Below are 21,477 nucleotides of genomic sequence, written 5' to 3'. Positions count from 1 at the left end.
AAGGAATCAAAGGCATCGACGGGTCCGGAGCTGCTCACGTTTTTCTGCATCTCCATTCATGATAGATTCAACTTTGCTAACCTCCCCGGAAGTTGTCTCCTCACCTTGCTACAAGACTTTTATTTTCAAGTCAGGTGACGAAGGTTGCATGCACCTCAACGGGTCTGGAGCCACCGCACCGGGGAGAGGCAACCTTCTTAATAAGCGTTACACGTTAACTTGTCAACTTTCACGTCAATAATCATCACCGAGACGTTGTGTGACGATGGCATTTGCGGACGAAAGCGCCTCAGAGGGTAGTGTCTTTTTTCCATTTATTTTTTTGGGGCATAGATGGTCAGGTGTTGTTTTTGCGGGGCAAAGATACCAGAGCCCATCAGCGGGCATAAGAAACAAATCAGCCACAAACAAGATCTGGAACCGGGTGGGCAGCGAAGCTGATATACAGCAATCTCCACGTCGAAACATTTGCCAGACGGCCCCATGAGTCACTTTGTGTAGCCTCCGGCCAAGCGGCGTCGGGGTTTTGGAATTCCTCCCAACACTAAAAGTTTACAAGAAGCTGCAGAAATGTTCAGTGCGTGCGCCGCGGAGGTCCTCGCTTTGGCTTTCAACTCTGCGGTCGCGAGCCAGGGGCCATAAATCAGTCAACGTCAAGCTGACGCTGAATCGTTCAGGTCAACACTCTCAAAGAAAGCGACTAGTCCGGTCTGATTCATTTATTTAATTGGTTTTAAAGAATAGTTAGTCCAGAAGCTGCTGGATCCTGAAACCTTGGAGGCATTGTTGAGTTCGGGCACAACCGCTTTGCTGCCTAGAAGGGTTGCAGCTAAATTGATGGTGGTACGGTGCTGACGGTTTCGTATATTCTTATTTGCAATAATCCCGCTCAGACTCTTAAAAGAAGGGACGAGACGGCTCTGATCAATTGAAAATCCACTTTGCGAACTAAAGTTGCTCCATTTCGAAGAAATGGAAGCCCAACTGATTTGCTGCATAAACGGGCTGCATTCAAATTCGTACTCGGTGATTAAGAAAGAAAGAAACATTTGGTACTCTATGGATATTTATCACATTCGTATTAGTAATAATTCAGATTGCTCTATGTAACACAGTCACTAAACGGGTATGATCGCTTGATTAATCAGTTTGAATACTACCTTACCATAGCATCTTGAAGTAACACCAGCGTTCACTACATGACAGCAAGCAGCAGAGGGCGCCATAATTTGCCGTCCTGCTGGTTTTCTGCCCCAACAGGCTCCGGTAGAAATCTAAATTGATGGTAAACAAAAAGAGCGGGTTCATAGTGTTAATAGTGTTTCTCATATTGCCATTTGCAGTATTCAACCTCAACCTATCAAAAGAAGCGACACGATTCTGGACTTGCTTTTTTAGGTGAGAGTGGAGGTATAGCTCGGAGCCTCGGTTGCCAGTCGGACGCTTAACGTTCAACTGCTGACACGCAAGTTATTTTTCTTTTTTAGCAGCCAACCATATGCGGTCCAGTTGCGACATAAAACTGAATGCAGCGAGGCGGACAAAGTTAGCGCATCATTCCTCAAAGTACGGAACCCTTTTGTAGCATGTGTCAAAGAATGACATGCTTATTTTTCTCAACCAGGTTGGGTTGGTTGGACATTTCTGCTTTTGCTCTGATCCCCAGTCACCAGTACATTGTTCCATATATTGTTTTGTTTTGTTAATGTAATGTTATGCAAAATGAATGGAGCAATGTTCTCTAAGCAGGTAAAGTTAACAAATCGTTCTCCAAATTTCGGAACTGAAAAGCTCACTTTTCACAACCACAGTCTTATTTTATTATGTTACCGTTGAGGTCAACCGGTCAATTTAAGGCACTTATACCGTTGAAATGCTGTACATGGAATTTTCTTTTTCTTTTTTTTGTAAGCAGCCAACCCCAGCTACAACGCAAAACATGAAGCCAGTTCCCGAAGTGCGCAAAGTTAACGCATTATTCCCTAAAGTGTGGAACCTTTTGAAGCATGTAATGACATATGCTCATGTTTCTCTCCTAGAATGGATCGGTTGGCTCAATTGTTACATTTGAGCGTTAGCTTGGAACCTCAGTCACCAGTCCACTGTGCCATAGCGGCCAACCTTACACACTACAACTCAAAGCGAAGGGAACGAGGTTCCCCAGGCGGGCTAAGTTGCCGCATCATTCCCCAAAGTTCGGAAGCGAACACGATGACATGCTCGTTTTTCGCAACCACAGTCGGTAGCTTGAACTTACTGTTGAGGTTTAGCTCTGAACCTCACACAGCAGTCCAATGTTCCAGTTTTTTTTTTTTCATGTTTACTTGTTGAGTTATAACATCCTTTTTTTTTTAGCGTCCAACTCTGCACAGTACAGCTACTACATAAAACGAATGGAACGCGGTACCCCAGGCGAGCAAAGTTAGCATTCCTTAAATTTCAGAACCAAACATGATGACATGCTCATTTTTCACAATCACAGTCGGTAGCTTGAACATACTTGATGTTACTGTTGAGGTTTAGCTCTGAACCTCACACAGCAGTCCAATGTTCCAGTTTTTTTTTTTTTAATGTTTAGGTACTTGTTGAGTTATAATAACATTTGTTTTTTTTTTTGCGTCCAACTCCGCACAGTACAGCTGCTACATAAAACGAATGGAACGCGGTTCCCCAGGGGAGCAAAGTTAGCATTCCTTAAATTTCAGAACCAAACATGATGACATGCTCATTTCTTCACAACCACTGTGGGTAGGCTGGACTTAACTGTTACAGTTGAGGATTAGCTCTGAGGCTCAGACGCTAGCATAACAAAGCCTAAGTTTACATTACAAGCGCCTTGTTCGACACGAGGCGCAGCTCCTGGCCGTGGAGCGCCGATGCCCGTCAACTGCCACTTTTCAGGCCTTGGAAAGGAAACGATGTCTCTCATATTGCTCACAGATGTAAGAGGGCTTTTCCTCTTGTTAAGAAAAAAGACAAAAAAAAGTGCAGCTGCAGCTAATTCCGCAATCAAGTCCGGGGAAACAATACGAGCGAGACGCTTGGACGCGTACACAAGAGGCCGCAGCTTGGATTACATCAACACTGCCTATACAAAAAGAGAGAACAGATTGGAACGCTGTTCCTTGTTTATATCTTGGCGGGAATTTCGAGGAAGCGCTCAATCAGCGTGCACATAAACACTCGAGCCGAGGTGTCATTAGCGGCTGGAATTAAAGCAGCGGCACGTTCCCTCGCACACGAGTACGACGTCCCAGTCTAAACACAAAACGATTGTGAGGAAGAACAATGGGGCCTTTCTGCTCGGAGGTGCGCTTTCAAGATAAGCCCAAGAAGACAAATATACAAGTCTGAGGAATTACTTCAGAGTGCATTCGTGTGACAGGCAAGCTTGGAGTGTTTACGTGCAGGAAAGTGGTTTTCCTATTGGGCAGCTGAAGGAGTTGAAACACATAGCTAAATGTCGCCACCTGTCGTCTGTGGATAGAAACTACATGCAACCGATTGGCCTTTTCAGCACTTTTATATGTTGAACAAACTTTTACGGTCAAGTCAAGTTTTTTTTTTTTTTTTTTAGGGAGTGTGTGGGCTCAACAATACCCCAAAAATTTAAAGGTAAAAAAAAAGATTCAATACATTAAAAAAAAAAAAAAAAAAAAAAGATTCAATATATTACTTTTTTACGGCACGGAAGACGACTGGATAGTGTCTGCCTCACAGTTCTGAGGACCGGGGTTCAATCCCCGACCCCGCCTGTGTGGAGTTTGCATGTTCTCCCCGTGGCTGCGTGGGTTTTCTCCTGGTGGATGGTTGTTTGTTTCTATGTGCCCTGCGATTGGCTGGCAACCAGTTCAGGGTGCACCCCGCCTCTCACGCAAAGATAGCTGGGATAGGCTCCAGCACGCCTGCGACCCGAGTGAGGAGAAGCGGCTCAGAAAATGGATGGATATTATCTTTTTATCGCAATTTTAAAAAAATATTTTAAGAAATTATTTTTCGGACATTTAATATACATTTAAAATGCATTTTTAAAAACAAACACATGTACAAGGATGTTTTTATTTTTTTTGTAGGAAAGCTAAAAAAGTTAAATAAATTAGGAAATTTGAAATATTTTCTTAAAGTAACACAGAAACTACAAATCTTAATAAAAAAAAACCTTCCAACTTTTGAAGGAAATAACATTTTAAAAGGCTAAAGAAATTAAGCACTTTGTACGGAATGATGAAAATGAGAAATGTTAAACACAATTTAAAGAAATTTTAAAAAACAAGCGACTTTTTTTTAAAATTAAGCAATTTCTTTTTAAAGAAATGTAAAATATATTTTTATAACTTTTTAAAAAGCAATTTTTCAAATGTTTATAGGAAAAATTAAATGTTATACTAAGAAACCAAATTTGACAAAAACATTTTTAACAGCATTTCAATAAGTTAAAGGAAATTAAAAACATTTTTATCAAATGTCGGGTGCCTTGTCTGCTTGAGCAAATAAACGCCTCCACTCAAATATTTCATTTCCCCTCTTCTCAAAGAAAATAAGTGGGCTAAAAGGTCGAGAAGTGGATAACACTGGTCAACAACAAATTTGTCTGGGAAAAGAAAATGTAACCCGGTGTAATTAGCACCTGATTGAATTCATTTTGGATTCAAGGCGGCAAAACAATGAGTGAGGTGAAACTCTGATCTTGATTAAAAAAACTAAAAACAAAAAAAGCAATGCAGAACAAATCAAACACAGGAGAGTTTTGTACAAAAAAAACCAATTATGTATCTTTATTAACATCAAGGTTTGTTTTTTCATGTTTTTTTTTTAATAACTTGAGTCATTCGTTAACAGGTTTTCTTTATCTACAAATAGAAAAACAGATGTGTGTGTGTGTGTGTGTGTGTGTACAACAGGTGTCACCCCTACAGCACGATGTATTCACAAGATTTTCAAATGAACAAAATAGCCCCCCCCCCGACCCCACCTCCCAATACACCCGCCGCCGCCACTTTAGGGGTGTGTGCTTGTGGCGGCCATTTTGGTGGAGGGCGTGTGTATGTTTGTGTGTGTGGTGATGACAGGGGGATTGTGCTGTGTTATTTGTCCATTTTTTTTTGTTTGTTTTGTTTTTGCTGACAGAACAGTAGATACGGCAAACGGCGTCTCTCAAGAACAAGGTAAGCTGTGTGTACACCTATGGATCATTGTACATATATATAATCATATATATATTTATATTTATAGTTCTATTTCTGTATAAAATAAGATCAAGTGTGTGCGTGTCACGTCTGGGAGGAATGGTCCATTCTGTACAAAGGCCTTTTTGCAGAAGTACAACAAAAAGTCGTGTGCTTTGCTTTCCTGTACACACACTGTCGTTGTCGTCATCTCCGGGCGTAGCTTAGCATTAGCCGCTTTGTGCTCGTCCTTGGGGAAATAGCGAGTGAAAAGGCTTTTTTTTTTTTTTCTCTGTCGTCTTATTTTTTTCCTTTTGTTGTCGTCATCACGACAACACGACTAACGCGCGACAACAACGGAAACAACAAACGGCCGGCTCGAATGAGATTAGCATCTAGCGTCGTTGTGCTAAAAAGTACCTCAATAATAATAATAAAAAAACAAATAATACAAAAAAAAAACATTTAAAAAGTAGCGATTATGAAAATAAAAGCACTGGAACCAGGTTAAGACACAATGTTAAAAAAAGGATTAAAAAAGTAGGCTAAACAATAAACATAATCGTTGTAAAAATGCGTGGCGGTACCGCAAGATGGGGGACAGGTGGCGCTGTCGACTGTACAAGACTTAAAAGCAAAAAAAAAGTCACATGGTTGGTTCCGTCCTTTGCTCCTCCTCCCGCAGTGACAGGGATGAGTGCTGTTGTTTTTTTTTTGGATTTTTTTTTTCCCGGGGCGTACGGTGGCTGAGATGGGACACTTGGCACACTCCTGAGAGGCTCCGCCCTCGGCGCCTGCGGTTACGTTGCATAGTGGTCGAAGCTTCCCAGGTACTCCAGAGCGGCCCGGTAGCACAGCTGGTACTGGTCCTATCACACGGACACACACGCACGGGCTCACCTTCACGCACGTCTGCTTTTTCCACTTCAAGAAAAAAAAAAAAGAACTTGTGATCTCGTGTACCAGACCGGGCCTCACCTCGGTCTGCACCATGGCGGGCCGCTGGGTGCGAAGTGTCTTGACGGTCTGGAAGAGGTCCACCACGCCCTCGTACCGCATCCTCTCCAGCACGATGCTGAGCGTGATGAAGACTCCGGTGCGGCCCACGCCGGCGCTGAGCGACGCCACAACGAGCGTTAAGGGCCGACTTTGTTGGGTGGACGGTTCAGTCGTGGTCCCGGTCTTACCTGCAGTGCACGGTGATGGGTCCGTCCTGGCCGAACTGCTCCTTGGTCTTGTGCACTTGTCCGATGAAGTCGATGAATCCCTCCCCGGTCTTGGGCACGCCCTGCTCGGGCCAGTCGGTGAACTGGAACTGCCGGATGGTTCTGGACTGCCCGTCGCGCGCGTCCGTCACCTTGAATTCTCGCAGGATGTACTGCGGCATGTTGTACTCGGCCATGGGGTCCACCACGAAGTACTGGTAGCGGGCCGAGCGCTCGGCCGGCCAGTACTGGTGACACTTCTCCTGTTGCGCGACAAACGCGCGCACGCATTAAACATTAGATGAGCGTATTGTATTTAGAGAGAGAAGTACATCGTGTGCATAGTGCTTTTGATCCCCAATGGGCATCCTCCAATTGGTTATAATGCTGTGTGTACAACAATAGTAAACTTGTACTTCACTGATAACTTGTAGTAGTAACTACCACTACTGCTACTACTCCGACTGCTCATAGTAGTGGTCTACTATGATACAACTGCTACCACTACTACTACGACAACACTACTGCTACTAGTACCACAGGTCCACTACTATTACTGCTCATACCGCTGTCACTACAACCCCTACCACTACGACTACAGTACTAACTACCATTGCTACTATGACTACTGCTACTTAGACAACTGCCGCTCCTTCTACAACTTCCCTTATTTCTATTATTACTGCTACCACTGCAACTACGAGAGGGTAAAGTGGAGACTACCTAAGCTGTTACTACCATTAGTACTACTACCACTATTACTATGACGACCGCAACTAACACAACTGCTGCTGCTCTATCTAAGACAAAAAAAAAACATTACTACTACTACTGCTCCAACTACTCGTACTACTATTGAATAAATGAGATATTATGGCCCCAGCCATAGTAGCCGCAGTAGTGCTAATACTGGTGCTACTATAAGTACTACTACGACTGCTACCACCACTACTGCAACTACCAACTACTGCCACAACCACGACTACCGTGACCGCTACTCTTAAAAAAAGAAACGAACTACAGATAGATTCGCTGTTTGGAATAGTTTGGCGACCTTACGTGACAAGAGGAGGTCAAAATATTCCAAACGGCGCACGTTATGATGCAGCGCAGAATGCATGTACGTCAATACACAACAATCCACGCGTGGCGGCGCGCTATCGCGATATGACGCTTGGGGTGTTGTCGACGCCTGCCTCACCCGTCCCATCTCTCGCAGCTTGGTGAGCATGACGACGATGGTGGAGTTGTGCTCCCACAACATTCTCCAGAAGTCCTCGGTGGTCTCGGCCAGCGGTCCCTGCGTGGCCAGGTAGGCCTTCTGCTGTCTGCGCGCGCACACACATGCATCGTTAGAAAACGCCCAAAACATTGCAAATGCTTCATTTCGATTGTATTCTATGAGATCCACAAACCCCAGAATTAAATCTTTATCTATAAAGTTGGATTTAACAAAACATCCTAACATAATTAAATAACAAATATTCAATTCACTTTTATAATACATGAACAAAATGTCCCACTGTAATTAGATAACCAAAAAAGAACAAATCACTATTCAATTAGTACTACTACTACTAATATTCATTTTGTTGAATTGGGTGTCAAATTAAATATTTTTTAAAAATGATATAAAATGCTTGAGTCTCAAATAAAAATGTTTTAAACAATTATATTTATAAAATACTCAAACAATTTATAAAATAGATGAAAAAATGGAAATACCAGTTTTTGATGACATTGTATTTGATCAATAAGTCCAACTTAAACAAAACAAAAAATTGATTAAATAATGAAAATGCAATTTTTTACATTATATTGTATGACTCAACAAATCCAAGTTAAATATAGTTTTTAAATGTTTAAAATAATTACAATAAAACATATTTACACATCCCACCATCATGAATTATAAAATGACATTAAAAAACAAATGTAATTAAAACCAATATAAATTTCTTACTTTATTAAATTGTATCTTGAATTATTTTAAAATGTGTAAAATAACTGCAAAAACAAAATGTAGTAAACTAGCGCATTAAATTGGATCTAAAAAAAAATGAAGAAAAAAAGATTAAATTAAATATATTTTTTAAATATGTAAAAACCTTTATTCAATTAAATATCCCTACTTTAAGCTTTTGGCGATACAAAAAACAAACTTGATTGTAGTCAAGTCGTCACATAAAGATAAGACTATTGATCCCTCGCTGGAACAGGGTTATCAGGATAAAAATTAATAAAGTGAAAAAAAAACCATCTAGTAATACACGGTTTACAATTTAAACGACAAATTCTTCTAGTATTAAACTATAAACAGTTTTTTCCCTCGCCAAGAACCTGGCGTACATAACCTCCTTGGGGGAGGTAATAAACACCAAAAGCTCGCAGCAGTGTGCCACAATGTAGAAATATCGAAGAAAAACAAAACAAAACAAAACAAAAAACCACTTGCTCATCGTTGACATTTCGTGCCCGTCCATCTCGCCGACACAGCTGGCGATGACGACGATGAGCTCATCTGCTGCTGCGCTACGTGCGGTCGCCGGCGGCGTGCGGTCGCCTGCTCGGCCAGCGGGTGGCAGCAGCGTGCCGTGCCGGGCAGGAATCGCGAGCTAGCTAGCGCGCTAAAATGTCCGTGCAGCACACGTGGAAGTAGGCGGGTGTGCGAACGAGTGTGTGTGTGTGTGTGTGTGCGCGCGCGCGCGCGAGTGTGCACGCACACGCGCACACACACGGCAGCTAATGAAAGCACCGCTGTGGAGCCGGGAGACTAGAATGTGCCGAAGGCTTTTTATTGATTGATTTATTTTTTTTTGCTTTGCGCAAATAAAGAAACAACAGATTGTCGCAAGAGGAGAAAAGACAGCGGCGCAAGGAGCGACGCCACCGAGAGGGAGAACGCTGAAGGAGAGGATGTGAGGGAGGAGATGGATGGGCTGGACAAACGAGAAGAAAGCGGGGGAGGAAAGATGGAAGGAAGAGGAGGAAGAGAGGAGGACAGCAGTTATTCATCTATATTTCAATGAAACATCCCCCTATAATTCATTCAAAAATATTTTGAAAAATAATACATTTTGTATTAAATTGATGACAATTAAATAGAGGAAAATAAATGCATTCCAAAATGCTACAAATATTTGAAAACAATTAAATGCGTATTTTTGACTGGACTGGATTGGCTCAACAAATCAAAAAAAGAAATAAATATAGTTGCGTAAAATAAGTCATTACAAAAACATTGATCAAATACATTTCAGTGTAATTTTGTCGGTTAGAAAAAAAAAACGTATTATTTTAATTCAAATTGGATCACAAATATATATATATATAATGAATTAAATAAAAACAAGTATTTTTTGTATTGCATTGACAGTTTAATTATTTTAAACTTTTTTTTAACATCTAAAAGGATAATTTAACGTACTTTGGAGGTACTGACAATTAGGAGGGAATTACGAGGGGAGAGGAGGAAAGCGAGAGAGGAGAACAGTAAAGAAGGAAAAAAGGAAGGAATGAAGATGAGGAGAGGAGGAAGGAGGACAGTGGAGAAAGGAGAAAAGAATGATCATGGAGGAGGAGGAAGAAAAGAGGAAGAGAGCAGAGAAAAGAAGAAGAAAAAAGACGAGGAGGGAAGAGGAGAAAGGGAATGAAGAGGAGAGGAGGTTTAAGCAGAAGAAAACAGCAAAGGAATGAAGGGGGGAATCAGATGAGAGGAGGACTGCTGAGAAGAAAGCGGCAAGGTGGAGCTAGAGAGGAAAGAAAAGCAACAAAAAAAGAGGGCATGATGCAGCAGCGAAAGAGGAGAGGATGAGCAAAAGATGAGGGGAGCCAAGAAAGAGGAATGGGGAGGAAAAGATGACAGAGGCGAGGGTTGAAAAGGAGATGGAGACGATCAAAAGTGAAAGAGGAGAAGAAAGGAGAGACAAAGAGCAGAAAAAAATGAAGATGAGAGGATGAATGACGAGACAAGTGGAGAAAGGCGACAAGAAGAGATGAAGGTGGAGAAGAGGAGAGAAAGTAGAGAGCTGAGGAAGGAGGTGAGCAACGAATCAGAGAGGAGAAAGGAGCAACGGAAGACGAAGACAAGATGTGAAGCGGAGAAAGTGATGAGGAGAGCCAACAAGGCAGATGGAACAGACAAAGAATTCAAGAAGAAATGAATAAAGAGGAGGAATGAAGAGAATCAGAGGAGAAAAAAAGCAAAGGAAGACTGGAGGGGAGAGAAAAGAAGAATGGACCGAAGAGAAGATGACAAAAGAGGACAGAAAAGGCACTGAGAGACGAGGTCAGAGAGGAGGAGGAGCAAAGAAAGACTTGAGAGGAGACGAACGAGGGTGAGAGGAAGCGAGGGATTGCTTCAGGGGCAGAAGGGGGGCAAAGAAAGAGAGGGATGAAGCGGGGAACGAGTTGAGGAGAGGCGCTAGTAGCTCAGGCGTACCTGTATCCGTCGATGCAGCTGGCGTTGATGTAGTCGGAGCCCTCCACGCCGCGGATGGGCTGCAGGCAGACGCGCGTGGACTCGAAGGGCATGATGTTAACCAGGCGGTTCTTGAACTTGTTGCACGGCAGGTTGGCGCTGATGAAGCGGGACGTGTGGGCCTTGGAGTTGGCCAGGCGCTAAGCGACAAACAATCGGGGAGGGAGGAGGGACGTCAGTCGGTTCGACGCCGCTCGTCACCGCTAGCTAGCGACGAGCCTTTTGCTACTTTTACTCCATTGCGCCGATGTGTATCGTGCTCGTTACGGCAATCCCTCGTTTATCAGGGCGGGGCGGTTCCGGACCGGCACCGCAATAGGTGAAATCTGCCACGTAGCGGCTGCAACGGCATATTTCTGAGGGATTATTTATCCATATTTGAAAGTTGTATGAAACTCCCCAGACTCTTGTTGATAATCTTCCACACACTCCTATTAACCTTTACCCTACTCTTACAAACACTTTCTATCCCCTTCAACACCTTTTAAACTCTTAAACATGCAGTAAAGCACTATAGTACTGCACACTACGTGATGGATACAAAAATAAAAATCGCTCATTTTTTATTCTCATGCACAGGTGTCAAACTCAAGGCCCGGGTGCCAGATCCGGCCCGCAAAAGCAAATCATGTGGGTCGATTGCTCCATTTTCTGTTACCACGCTCCCATGTAAAACAAATTGAGTTTTACGTTTTCATTAGCTTCTGATTTCAAAACTCGTTATCCCTCCACATTGTGTATTTGTAATAATATGAGGTGATTAAGTATAGCTAACCACGATGTGGCCCGCGATACGAATCCGTTTCACCCCCCCGTTGTAATACATTGAACCAACAAATCCAAGACGTGTTATTAGTACCATTTTTACCATTCAGTTAGTTCACTTGTTCAAGTGTCAGTTACCTCGAATAACTGCCAAGCGGAGCTATCGCGTGAATTACGATACAAACATTTATCAAAAACAAATCGCTAGACGAGAGCGGTGAACAAATTAGTTACATGATGCATATGTGAATTGCTCATGTTTTGATGAGCGCGTGTTCATTTCAAAGCACTATTTTAAGGAATGTATTATTCACAAAGAGCACGCATGGAAATGTGACACAAGCAAGTTGGCACTGCTTTAGACAGCAGATGGACTAGAAGGAGCGTATACGGGCAGTCATCTCTGCCAGCAGTGTTTGTACAGTTGGTGTGTGTGTGTGTGTGCGTGTAAGACCCCACACCACACAAACACCACACGATCGCTCCGGCCATATTTCACTGGCCGGCGCTAGGATCACTTCCAACACAATGTATCATGGTCACCACGGGGGTATATGGCAGCGTGGCGGCGCCGGGAGGGAAAAAACTGTGTGATGACATCACACCGGACAGCAGGTGTACGTGCGCGCGAGTCACCTTCAACACCCGCCGCCTCTGTGTTGTGTGTTTCTGTGTCGTCACAAAGGTCACTTGCTATGAATTTTATCAGTCCGTTTATCAGTGCCTTTGTGGCGTACCTGTGATGAAAACAACAGGACCCAGAAAGGGAAAGCTCTGGCTGCTCATATATTAATAAAAATACAATTAATGACACCACTGGGTGACAATACGGGGCTCTGCAAACACATTCCAGTTCCTCTCAAAAGGTGAATAGTTTTACTTGACTTTGGTTTGATCATATAGTGGAAGGCATGGGCGATACGGCCTGACAATAAAAAAAAAATGATGACAATGCCACAATAGACTCCCTGATAGCCTTCCACTGGGCTTCTTGCCAGTTATCGGGAAATAATTACGCTCATATTGCTGCTTCTTAGCGGGAATTGAAATCTAACTTGGCAACTCAGACTGTGCCTCTTTTGTATACTAGCGCACCTCTTTTTTGCCGCCATGTTGTTAGTGCAAGCAGTACACATCTGCAAGAACCACAGAAGGTGCTAAAATAAAGATTGCTTAAAAAAAAAAATGTATTCGCCTTGACAAATCAACTCCAAAATACATCATAATTCATTGACTTGTATTTTTTTCAGCTACTCATTGAAAATGTTTGCATATCGGGAGAGGAGCCAGATTTAGCCTGGGTTATTGGAAGAAGTTTTGGAGAGTTTTCACAGGATATTCACGTTCATGCGCACTTCCTGTCTCTCTCCAAAAAAATAAAAAATAATCAAAGACACTTATTTTTAAGCTTAATGACTTGGAAATAATGAATAACAATTTGTGGTATATTAACATTTTAAAGCATTACTATAGACGTGGAACAGTGGACGACTGGTTAGCACATCTGCCTCACAGTTCTGAGGACTGGGGTTCAAATCCCGGCCCCGCCTGTGTGGAGTTTGCATGTTCTCCCCGTACCTGCGTGGGTTTTCTCCGGGCACTCCGGTTTCCTCCCACATCCCAAAAACATGCGTGGTAGGTTGATGGAAGACTCTAAATTGCCCACAGGTGTGAATGTGAGTGCGAACGGTTGTTTGTTTGGCTGGCGAGCAGTTCATGGTGTACCACGCGCCTCTCGCCTGAAGATAGCTGAGATAGACTCCAGCACGCCCGTGACCCTTGTGAGGATAAGCGAATGAATGAATGAATATAGATGTGTGACTAGCAGGGGATTAGTGTCATTGATAAAAATGGCTTAATGACCCAGCCCGACAAAGTGGCAAACATATCGCATCCTTCCCTCACCTTGAACTCCAGCTCCATGGCGGTGACGGTCTCGCCGGGCGGCGGCTGCGTCAGCTTCTGGATGTGCGCGTAGAGGTTGCGCGCCGCCACCTCCGTGTTGCCGCACGTGGCCGCCTCCAGCAGCGCCTCGTGGATGAAGATGTACTGGTCCTCGGTCTGCACCATGTAGTTGCGCTGGGCCCGCATGCACGTCACGTGACCGTAGATGTCCACCGACTTCTCGTGCTTCATGCGCTCCAGCATGGCGTCGATCACGATGAAGCAGCCGGTCCGGCCCACGCCCGCGCTGCATGGAGGGGAACGAGTATTGCGCTCGCTTATTTGTACCAAGCTTGGTTGGGCGCTTCAAGTCGCTATTTTTTGCATTAGCGTTACACGTTTGGCATGAAATGAGCCACATACTTCAAGAAAGTTGCAGTAATGCAGTGTCATATCAGAACATATGGCAATGTTTCATTCTTTTGGGAAGGGACGGTTGACTGCGCCGAAGCGCAGTAAAATCGAAGTGACGTTTGGGGACCAAAGACAAAATCAGAAATACATTTCCCCAAATATACATTGCCATGTGTACTGGTTTGTTCGTATTCCCACCTGCAGTGCACTATCATGGGCCCCGCATCCGGAGGATTGCAGGCCTTGACGCGTCTCAAGAAGGCCAGGATGGGAGTGGGGTACTCGGGCACGCCGTGGTCCGGCCAGGCCATAAACTGGAACTGCCGCAGCTCTCTCTTCTCACTGGAACCGTTCTGCGAAAAAAGAGAGAGGACGAGGTTCAATCTGGGATGTGATTGCTAGGAAGAACGTATCGCTCTGGTCTGAAATACTCCTGACAGTTAAAGGTTAAAGCGCATGACTTTACTCGACTTTCATTTGAAAAGCACCAGTGATTTAATTGTCAGACGTTACTCGCTAATCCGAGGAAAAGGTCTCGATTGGAGTCACTCCCGCGGCTGTGATCACCTTGTGGCTGTAGGTGGAGATAAGGTGCGGTGTTTCGAATTAAACTACCTCCCGCGGTTCCTCGGGGAAAAAAAGGTTTTGCGAGAATTGTCTTTTGTAGCCGATTGAATCCGAGAACCTTCTCGGCTGGAGTGGATTTAATTAGCGCAAATAATTGTGTTTTGAAAAGAACCAAAGAGAAATAAAAGATGCCGTCTCATGCCTGCAGTTAAATATGTCTTCCAAAACAAAGAATTGAATGTTTAATTACACTTTTTCAAGGAAAAATGGGAAACTTTCAGAGGTTTAAAAAAAAAAAAGAAAAAAGAAAATCCATTAGTGAAGTAAATCATTCAAGTAATTACTGCAGCGGGCAGCCATGCATTTCGTCATTAGTTATTAGGGTATTCTGTTTCTTGGTGAGTCATTAAATTTAGCGTCCAATCTCCACCCACAAGCACGAACAAAAACTCAACTTCCCCGCTATTTAGTTGAGGTTCACATTCGGAAGCAATTGGGCAAATTCTATAGGAGCAATCTGTTTTTCAAGGACCCACGGAAATCATTTACTGAGAAAAAAAATGGTTCTCGTCGATGTCCCCAAAAGTAGAGTTAACCATACCAATGTATTCTTTAACTCCAATTCTAACATCTCTAATATCTCTGAACCTATGAAGATTGAAATCTTCCTTACAATATATTAAGGCTAACTTATATAGTCTTATCTATCTATTTTTTTCCACACACAAGATTAGGGATAACTCTCAAAACATGTGAGAGCTGACAGGTGAATTCTTCAAGCTCCATTTTCTCCAAATGAGGAAAAGTAGACATGCAACCAGTTTGATATCAGTGAATGAAATGGCTACAATGGCATCTTAAAAGCAAAATGGCAGACTTCCTGTGTCTTTTCTTGAGACTTTTCTCTGGGTCTACTTGTGACAGACATGCCTACCAAATGTCATGTTGCTCATTGTGGTTAAATTGGCTTCTGGGGCTGAATTTTCGAAAACCTCCAAGGCGCACAAATGAGACATCTCTTTGGCGATAGGCCTACAACGACTAGAAGACAAATTTTCACTGAGATGAACACTAGTTTTTAATATGTCCACACATAATAATCAAATTATTCCCAATTTAGTGTTGCCCATCTGTCGAGTGTCCGCAGTTCAAATTTGGTAGCAATTGGACGGTTTTAGGACAAGCTCGCCTTTGAAGTACCCCTGAAAAATGGCAAAATGACACCAAAATGGCAGACTTCCATTGCCTTTACGAGCATGGGTTCTAGAAACATTTTGGTGGGTCTACTCGTGAAAGACATGTCTACCAAATTTCATGTTGCCAAGTCAAACTGGTTTCAGGGGCTTAATTTTCAAAATCTTCCTTTGTTGCCAGACTCCACCCACACTATGATGTAAAATCCAGTTTTACACTATTTAGTATCTAATCTCTGTCTACGTACTTCAAATATGACAGCAATCGAACGTTTCTAGATGAGGTTTGCTTTTGAAGGACCCCTGTAACACATTCACTGCCATTGACGGCTTAAGAAGTCAAATATCCATGTTAATCGGGAAGGATGGCAGTGAATGAATTAAAATGGCCGCTTCAAACTAAAATGGCTGCCCCCTTTTTTTTTTTTTTTTTTTTTGCTTTCCCAACAAAATGAAAAAGTTCAGCGCCATACCTTATAGAGTGCGAAAGTGCGGACGCTGTAAGTGGCCAACTCCACCGTGTCCAGCATGGTGACCTGGATCATGCCGTAGGTCTCGGTTCCTCGCGCCGGCCAATACTGGTCACACTTCACCTGACGGGTCGAGAGAGAGGGGGAAGAGGGACGAGGGGACGGGCTGTCAGAACAGAGCGTGGCGGCGAGAGCAGAACGGAGAGCGGTGCTGATTAATAAGGAGGGAACATTAGAGGGGTCGTATCAGAGGCGATGAACGCTGTCTCATTAATAGCTGAAGACTCAGCATCCACCACAACATGAACGTACTCTCTCATCTCCTGCGTGTGTGCGTGAAGTGCACTTCAAAAGGCCACTTTGTCTTTTAGCACGCTGTGATCATTTCCAATGAGCTAATTGTCATCGCGGCCTGCAGGCCTTTGTCATGTCCGCTTTTTGGTCGAGTGGCACTGCGGAAGATTGGGGGAGTCTGAGGACAACGTGATTTCTCTCGTTGACTTTAATGAGGGGCAATACGGCGCACGAGTGGTTAGCTTGTCTGCCTTACAGTTCTGAGGCTGTGAATCTCGACTCAGGCCTTCTCGTGTGGATTTTGCATGATCTCGCCGTTCTCCCACATTCCAAAAGTTTACATATTAGCTTCATTGAAGACTGTAAATTGTCCATAGGTGTGAATGTGAGTGTGTACAAGTGCCCTGCTGTTGCCACCCTTCAGTCTATGATGGCCGCCTCTGAGGACGAATTTTCAAAATATTCCTGGGGATTCTCATCAAATATTTGCACCAAAATGACCCGAAAACGACTGCTTCAAAACAAAATGGCAGACTTTCTGCGTCTTTTCAGGCATGGCTTGTTGAGACTTTTTTTTTTGTGTGGGTCTGCTCATGATAGACGTGCCCATCACAATTTTATGACGTGAAGGTAAACTGGCTTCGGGGGCTGAATTCAAAAGAAAACTCTGCAGGGGGTGCTACATTAAATGTGCACACAACGCTTTCCAAATGTAAACGTTAAGCAAGTTTGTCCCACGGGTTTTGTCCACATAATTTACACTTATGTGTAATCTATAAAATCTTACACAGGCCATGCAGCTGAATAAAGTCGGAGCCGGGGAACACTTCACCTTCTGCAACTCCAGCTGTCGATCGGGTTATCCCGAGAGGGAAGCGGCCGGGAGCTCAGCCGTATTGATACTGCGGCCCAGAGCCGACATTTGGACAGCCCGTACGTCCGACGAGTCTCTCGCGGCGTGTGCCGCAAATGGACAAACAAAATGCAGTAAAATCTAAACTCTCAGATGATTTCATTTCCCGCCCGGCGGCAGGTCGCATTACAAGGAAAACTGCATTGCGTGATGGAGACCTGCTCGCAATGCAAAGATATGGATTAACAGTCAGGCCTGGATTGAGAATCTCAATACGTGGGCGGCCGATGTTATCCTGCACACACACGCGCGCAGCTTTTAGTATCATTTGCTTTGAATCCGTCTCCTCATATCTCAACAAAGGCCTGTGCAGACCTCATACTCTGCCACTCCGGAGTGTTTCAGGTAGATAGCCAAAAAGGACCCTTAAATGGCAGACTTTTTCAGACTTTTTTTTCATGGGTCTACTCATGGTAAGCACACATCAAATTTCATATTGCTGAGTGAAACTGGCTTCAGTGGCTGAATTTCCCCCCAAATCTAGTTTGCATTTCAAAGGATGCCCAAAAGGACCCTAAAATGGCCGCTTCAAACCAAAAATGGCTGACTTTTTGTATTTTATCGGGCATGGGTTGTTGATTTATTTTTTGGGGGTGGGTTTACTCATAATAGACATGCCTAGCAACCTTAAATTTCAGTGAGCATCTAAAGGATTAACTCTAGGAATGTTTTGCTTTTTCTTTGGCTTTCCTACATCTCTTTGTGACAGCAACAAAGAAGGCTAACAGCGAAGGCAAAGGGGAAAAGGAGTGATGATTTTATGTCTAGTATTTTTTTATAGCCTTTTTTTAATCATTTTTTTGTTTTTTGTCTCATTTTCATATTTGTCTTCATTTAAAAAAAATCTTTAAACTTTCCTCTAATATTTTTTTTAATATTTTTAGATTTTTGTTGAATAGTTTTGCATTATTGTTATTTCTTTCTATTATAATATTTTTATTTTCTTACATTTTTTTGTCAAATAGTTTTGTACTGTCAAATAGGTTTGTATTTCTTGTCTCATATTTTTGTGTAACAGTTTGTATTTTGTATCTAATATTCCTGCATTATTTTGTCTAATATTTGGGTATATTTTCTCTATTATTTTTGTATTTTTAAATGAGTATTTTTGAATTTTTCGGCTAATATTTGTACATTTTTTCAATAATTCTTTTTTATTATTGGATAATATTTTTGTCAAATAGGTCTGTATTTTTTGTATCACATTTAGAATTTTGTATCTAAAATTGCTGGTTCAATTTAACTTGTGCAATAGTTTTTAACTGTTTAATATTTTTGCCTTGCATCACCTTTTTGTATAGCATGTTTTGTGTTTTTCTTCTAAATGAAAATGATGGTGAATGCTTCAATGTTCGATGAAAATTCCCATCATTTCAAATGGGGAAAAACTGCTCCCTAAATAGTCTTTACAGTTGTACAACAGTTAGGAATGATTCAAATTAAAAACCAGTTATTCACTTCAAACATTGCCTGTATTGCTAATAAAGGTTTTACGGCAGCAAATTGACTTTAGATTCCATTTCCTCTGCATTGTGCTCTTAATGCAGCGGCCGGGATCGCGTGGTGCGATTGAACGCGCAATAAACACGCGCTTATGTATGACGGAGTGAGCTCTGCTTTCATAAGCGTGTCTGCCAATTTACCTAAATGAGTGATAGCCTCGGGAGCGGACTGCATTAAAACACACGACGTTACGTTGCTGTCGAGCGCTTACGTGACAAAAGCGCTCGCTGTTTTTATATTTATGCTGATGGATAGAACAGAAGACGGTCATTATTTTTTTCCTTCCTTCAGTGCTTCCTTGTTACTTGTTTTGTGAAGGTTATATTTTGAAAACATTTCCCAACATTACTTTTTGTGTGTGATTTATACTTTGACTGTATTTTTAGAAGCGGCCAAATGTTGGGTGACAATCCTCTTAACTTCAACTTAGAATTTGTATTTTTTATTTTTTTCTCCCGTCGTCTCAAGGGCCAAACGCAGGCAGAGAGTATAAACACCAGCCGCAAAGTCGAAAGAAATATATTAATATTATATGTGTGTAGTGGTAATGAATGAATAATGTAATTCTCATTATTATGGAAATCCGCCCAGCAGACAGGTGCAGGAGGAACAGATTTAGAGAAACTTTGGGAACGATGGCTTCTGCAAACCGTCTTTGATCAGGCTGACAAATCCAGTTGAGCAGAAGCAGGCGGCAAATAAAGGACTGTGTTAGCTACTGGTGGAGTGCATATTTGAGGGATCACCTGACAATAGAGCTTTTCATTAAGAGGCCCCGCCAAGGCTCATTTATGTTCAGTGCCGTTTTTTATTAAGCAGGATTACCCAATACCACAAACTTTGCAGTCACTGCAACATTTGTAAGCATTCTACGACATTTTCCAATCCAGCCATTTTAATGACATCATTCTGGTGTGTAGTAAGAAAAGTTAATGCTCTTTTTCACCAAAAAAAGAGGATTTTTTCCTCATATTTGTGTAGTTTACGTAATAATTTTGTAATTGTTTTTGACTGATATTTTTGTATTACTTCAAAATATCTTTGTTTCATAAATTTCTCTTTATTTATTTATTTTTTTTTCTCACTTAAAGAACTTTTTATTTGTTGCATTTTTTTGTCTGTTATTTTTGTATTATCTTCTAATACGTATGCAAATTTTGGGCTCATATTTGTCATTATTTTGTAATAGCATTTCCATTTTTAAATGATCTTTATTGCACTGTATGCTTTTTTGTAATTTTAGATGCTTTTAAACTGTCGTTTACTTTTCTGTACTTTGTTTTTTGTTTTTTTTAATGTCTTTTGCTCTTTGTTTTAAAATGTTTTTATTCATGGAAAGCACAATGAGTTGTGCATGAAATGCACGATATCAATAAATTTGCCTTGCCATGCCTATTTTTGTAGTTTCTGAATCCAATATATGCTAGGTTATTATTAGAATGTCCGTATAATTTCAAAATATTTTATAGAATATTTGGGTGTTTTTCCATAAAATGTCTTTTTCTTTTCATAATATTTTTGTATTCATCTATTATTTGTGTATTTCCCCCAATATTTATGTATACTTACATCTAATAATTTGGGATTTTTTTAGGGTTAAATATTTTCCCGATTTTCTATTATACTGATTTTATTTGGTGTAATATTTGTCATCTTATATTTGACAAATCTTTCATTTAATACTTTCACAGTTTCCCCCCTAATATTTTGGTATTTCTCCCCTAATATTTTTAATGAAAATGTCTTTTTCAAATCTTTGCTCAAATATATTTTTTATTTTTCCAATATGTTTGTACTTTACAGCTCATATTTCCCTCGCAATATTTATTTTATTTTTTTGTCCAATATTTTTACAGTAGTTTTCATTTTCTAATATTTTATGTCTAATATCTGTGTATTTTGCCCTGCAACTGACTGGCGACCAGTTCTGGGTGTAGTCCGCCTTTCGCCCAAAGTCAGCTGGGATAGGCTTCAGGTCCAATATTTGTGTCATATTTTATAATCTGATATTTGAGTGTACTTTCATTGAATATTTTGTATTATTCCCCTGTTAAAAAAGTACTATTTTGTACTTTTTGGCGTTCTCAATTTAAAAACAAATCTTTTTGTCTATATTCTGTTTTGTAGAATTTCACCAATAGTCTGTTTTATGTTTTTGTCTAATATTTGGTCATCTTTGTCTCAATATGTTTTTCATTTCATTTTTAAATTTTTTTTTGTAGAATTTTAAAATATTCTTCGATTCCTTTTCTAATATTAAATTATATTTTTAATATATATATATATTTTTAAAATTCGATTTGACTATATTGCAATATTATCATCCCCAAATGTTTTTCATCTGTTGGGAGTCCGTCCTTACCCTCGACTTCTCCTCCAGGCGTGTCATCATGACGATTGTGCTGGAGCGCTGCTCCCACACCATTCTCCAGAAGTCGCTCAGCGTCTCGGGCAGCGGTCCTTGCGTGGCGATGTAGGCGTTCTGCTTCCTGTAGCCGTCGATGTAGTTGGCGTTTATGTAGTCGCTACCCGGGACAGCTGAGAAGCAACAGTGTGTTTCAGTCTACATTTTCCCGAGCGTATGCAAGGCCGCCGCTGTCCTTGGGTGAAGTTTTTACTCGTAC

The 21,477-nt window shown here is 41.7% G+C and overlaps 1 protein-coding gene across 14 annotated transcripts in view; it reads right to left on the bottom strand.

Moving 5' to 3' along the window:
• Positions 1–4,751: 4,751 nt before the first annotated feature.
• The window catches only part of LOC133411507 (receptor-type tyrosine-protein phosphatase F-like), a 216,458-nt gene continuing 199,732 nt past the window's right edge, over positions 4,752–21,477 (bottom strand). For all 14 annotated transcript variants that reach the window (XM_061693983.1, XM_061693982.1, XM_061693986.1 and 11 more), the window contains 9 exons: positions 21,216–21,391; positions 16,147–16,266; positions 14,112–14,266; positions 13,521–13,806; positions 10,812–10,990; positions 7,572–7,698; positions 6,353–6,633; positions 6,144–6,279; positions 4,752–6,034 (listed from right to left, as the gene is read on the bottom strand). In XM_061693983.1, the coding sequence (XP_061549967.1) occupies positions 5,966–6,034; positions 6,144–6,279; positions 6,353–6,633; positions 7,572–7,698; positions 10,812–10,990; positions 13,521–13,806; positions 14,112–14,266; positions 16,147–16,266; positions 21,216–21,391 (1,529 nt within the window). In that variant the 3' untranslated portion in view covers positions 4,752–5,965. The remainder of the gene's footprint in view (positions 6,035–6,143; positions 6,280–6,352; positions 6,634–7,571; positions 7,699–10,811; positions 10,991–13,520; positions 13,807–14,111; positions 14,267–16,146; positions 16,267–21,215; positions 21,392–21,477) is intronic.

The sequence above is a fragment of the Phycodurus eques genome, chromosome 13 (assembly GCF_024500275.1).
Source record: "Phycodurus eques isolate BA_2022a chromosome 13, UOR_Pequ_1.1, whole genome shotgun sequence".
NCBI lineage: Eukaryota > Metazoa > Chordata > Actinopteri > Syngnathiformes > Syngnathidae > Phycodurus > Phycodurus eques.
The sequence above is the reverse complement of the archived record's forward strand: the minus strand, read 5'-3'. Positions and strand labels throughout refer to the sequence as shown.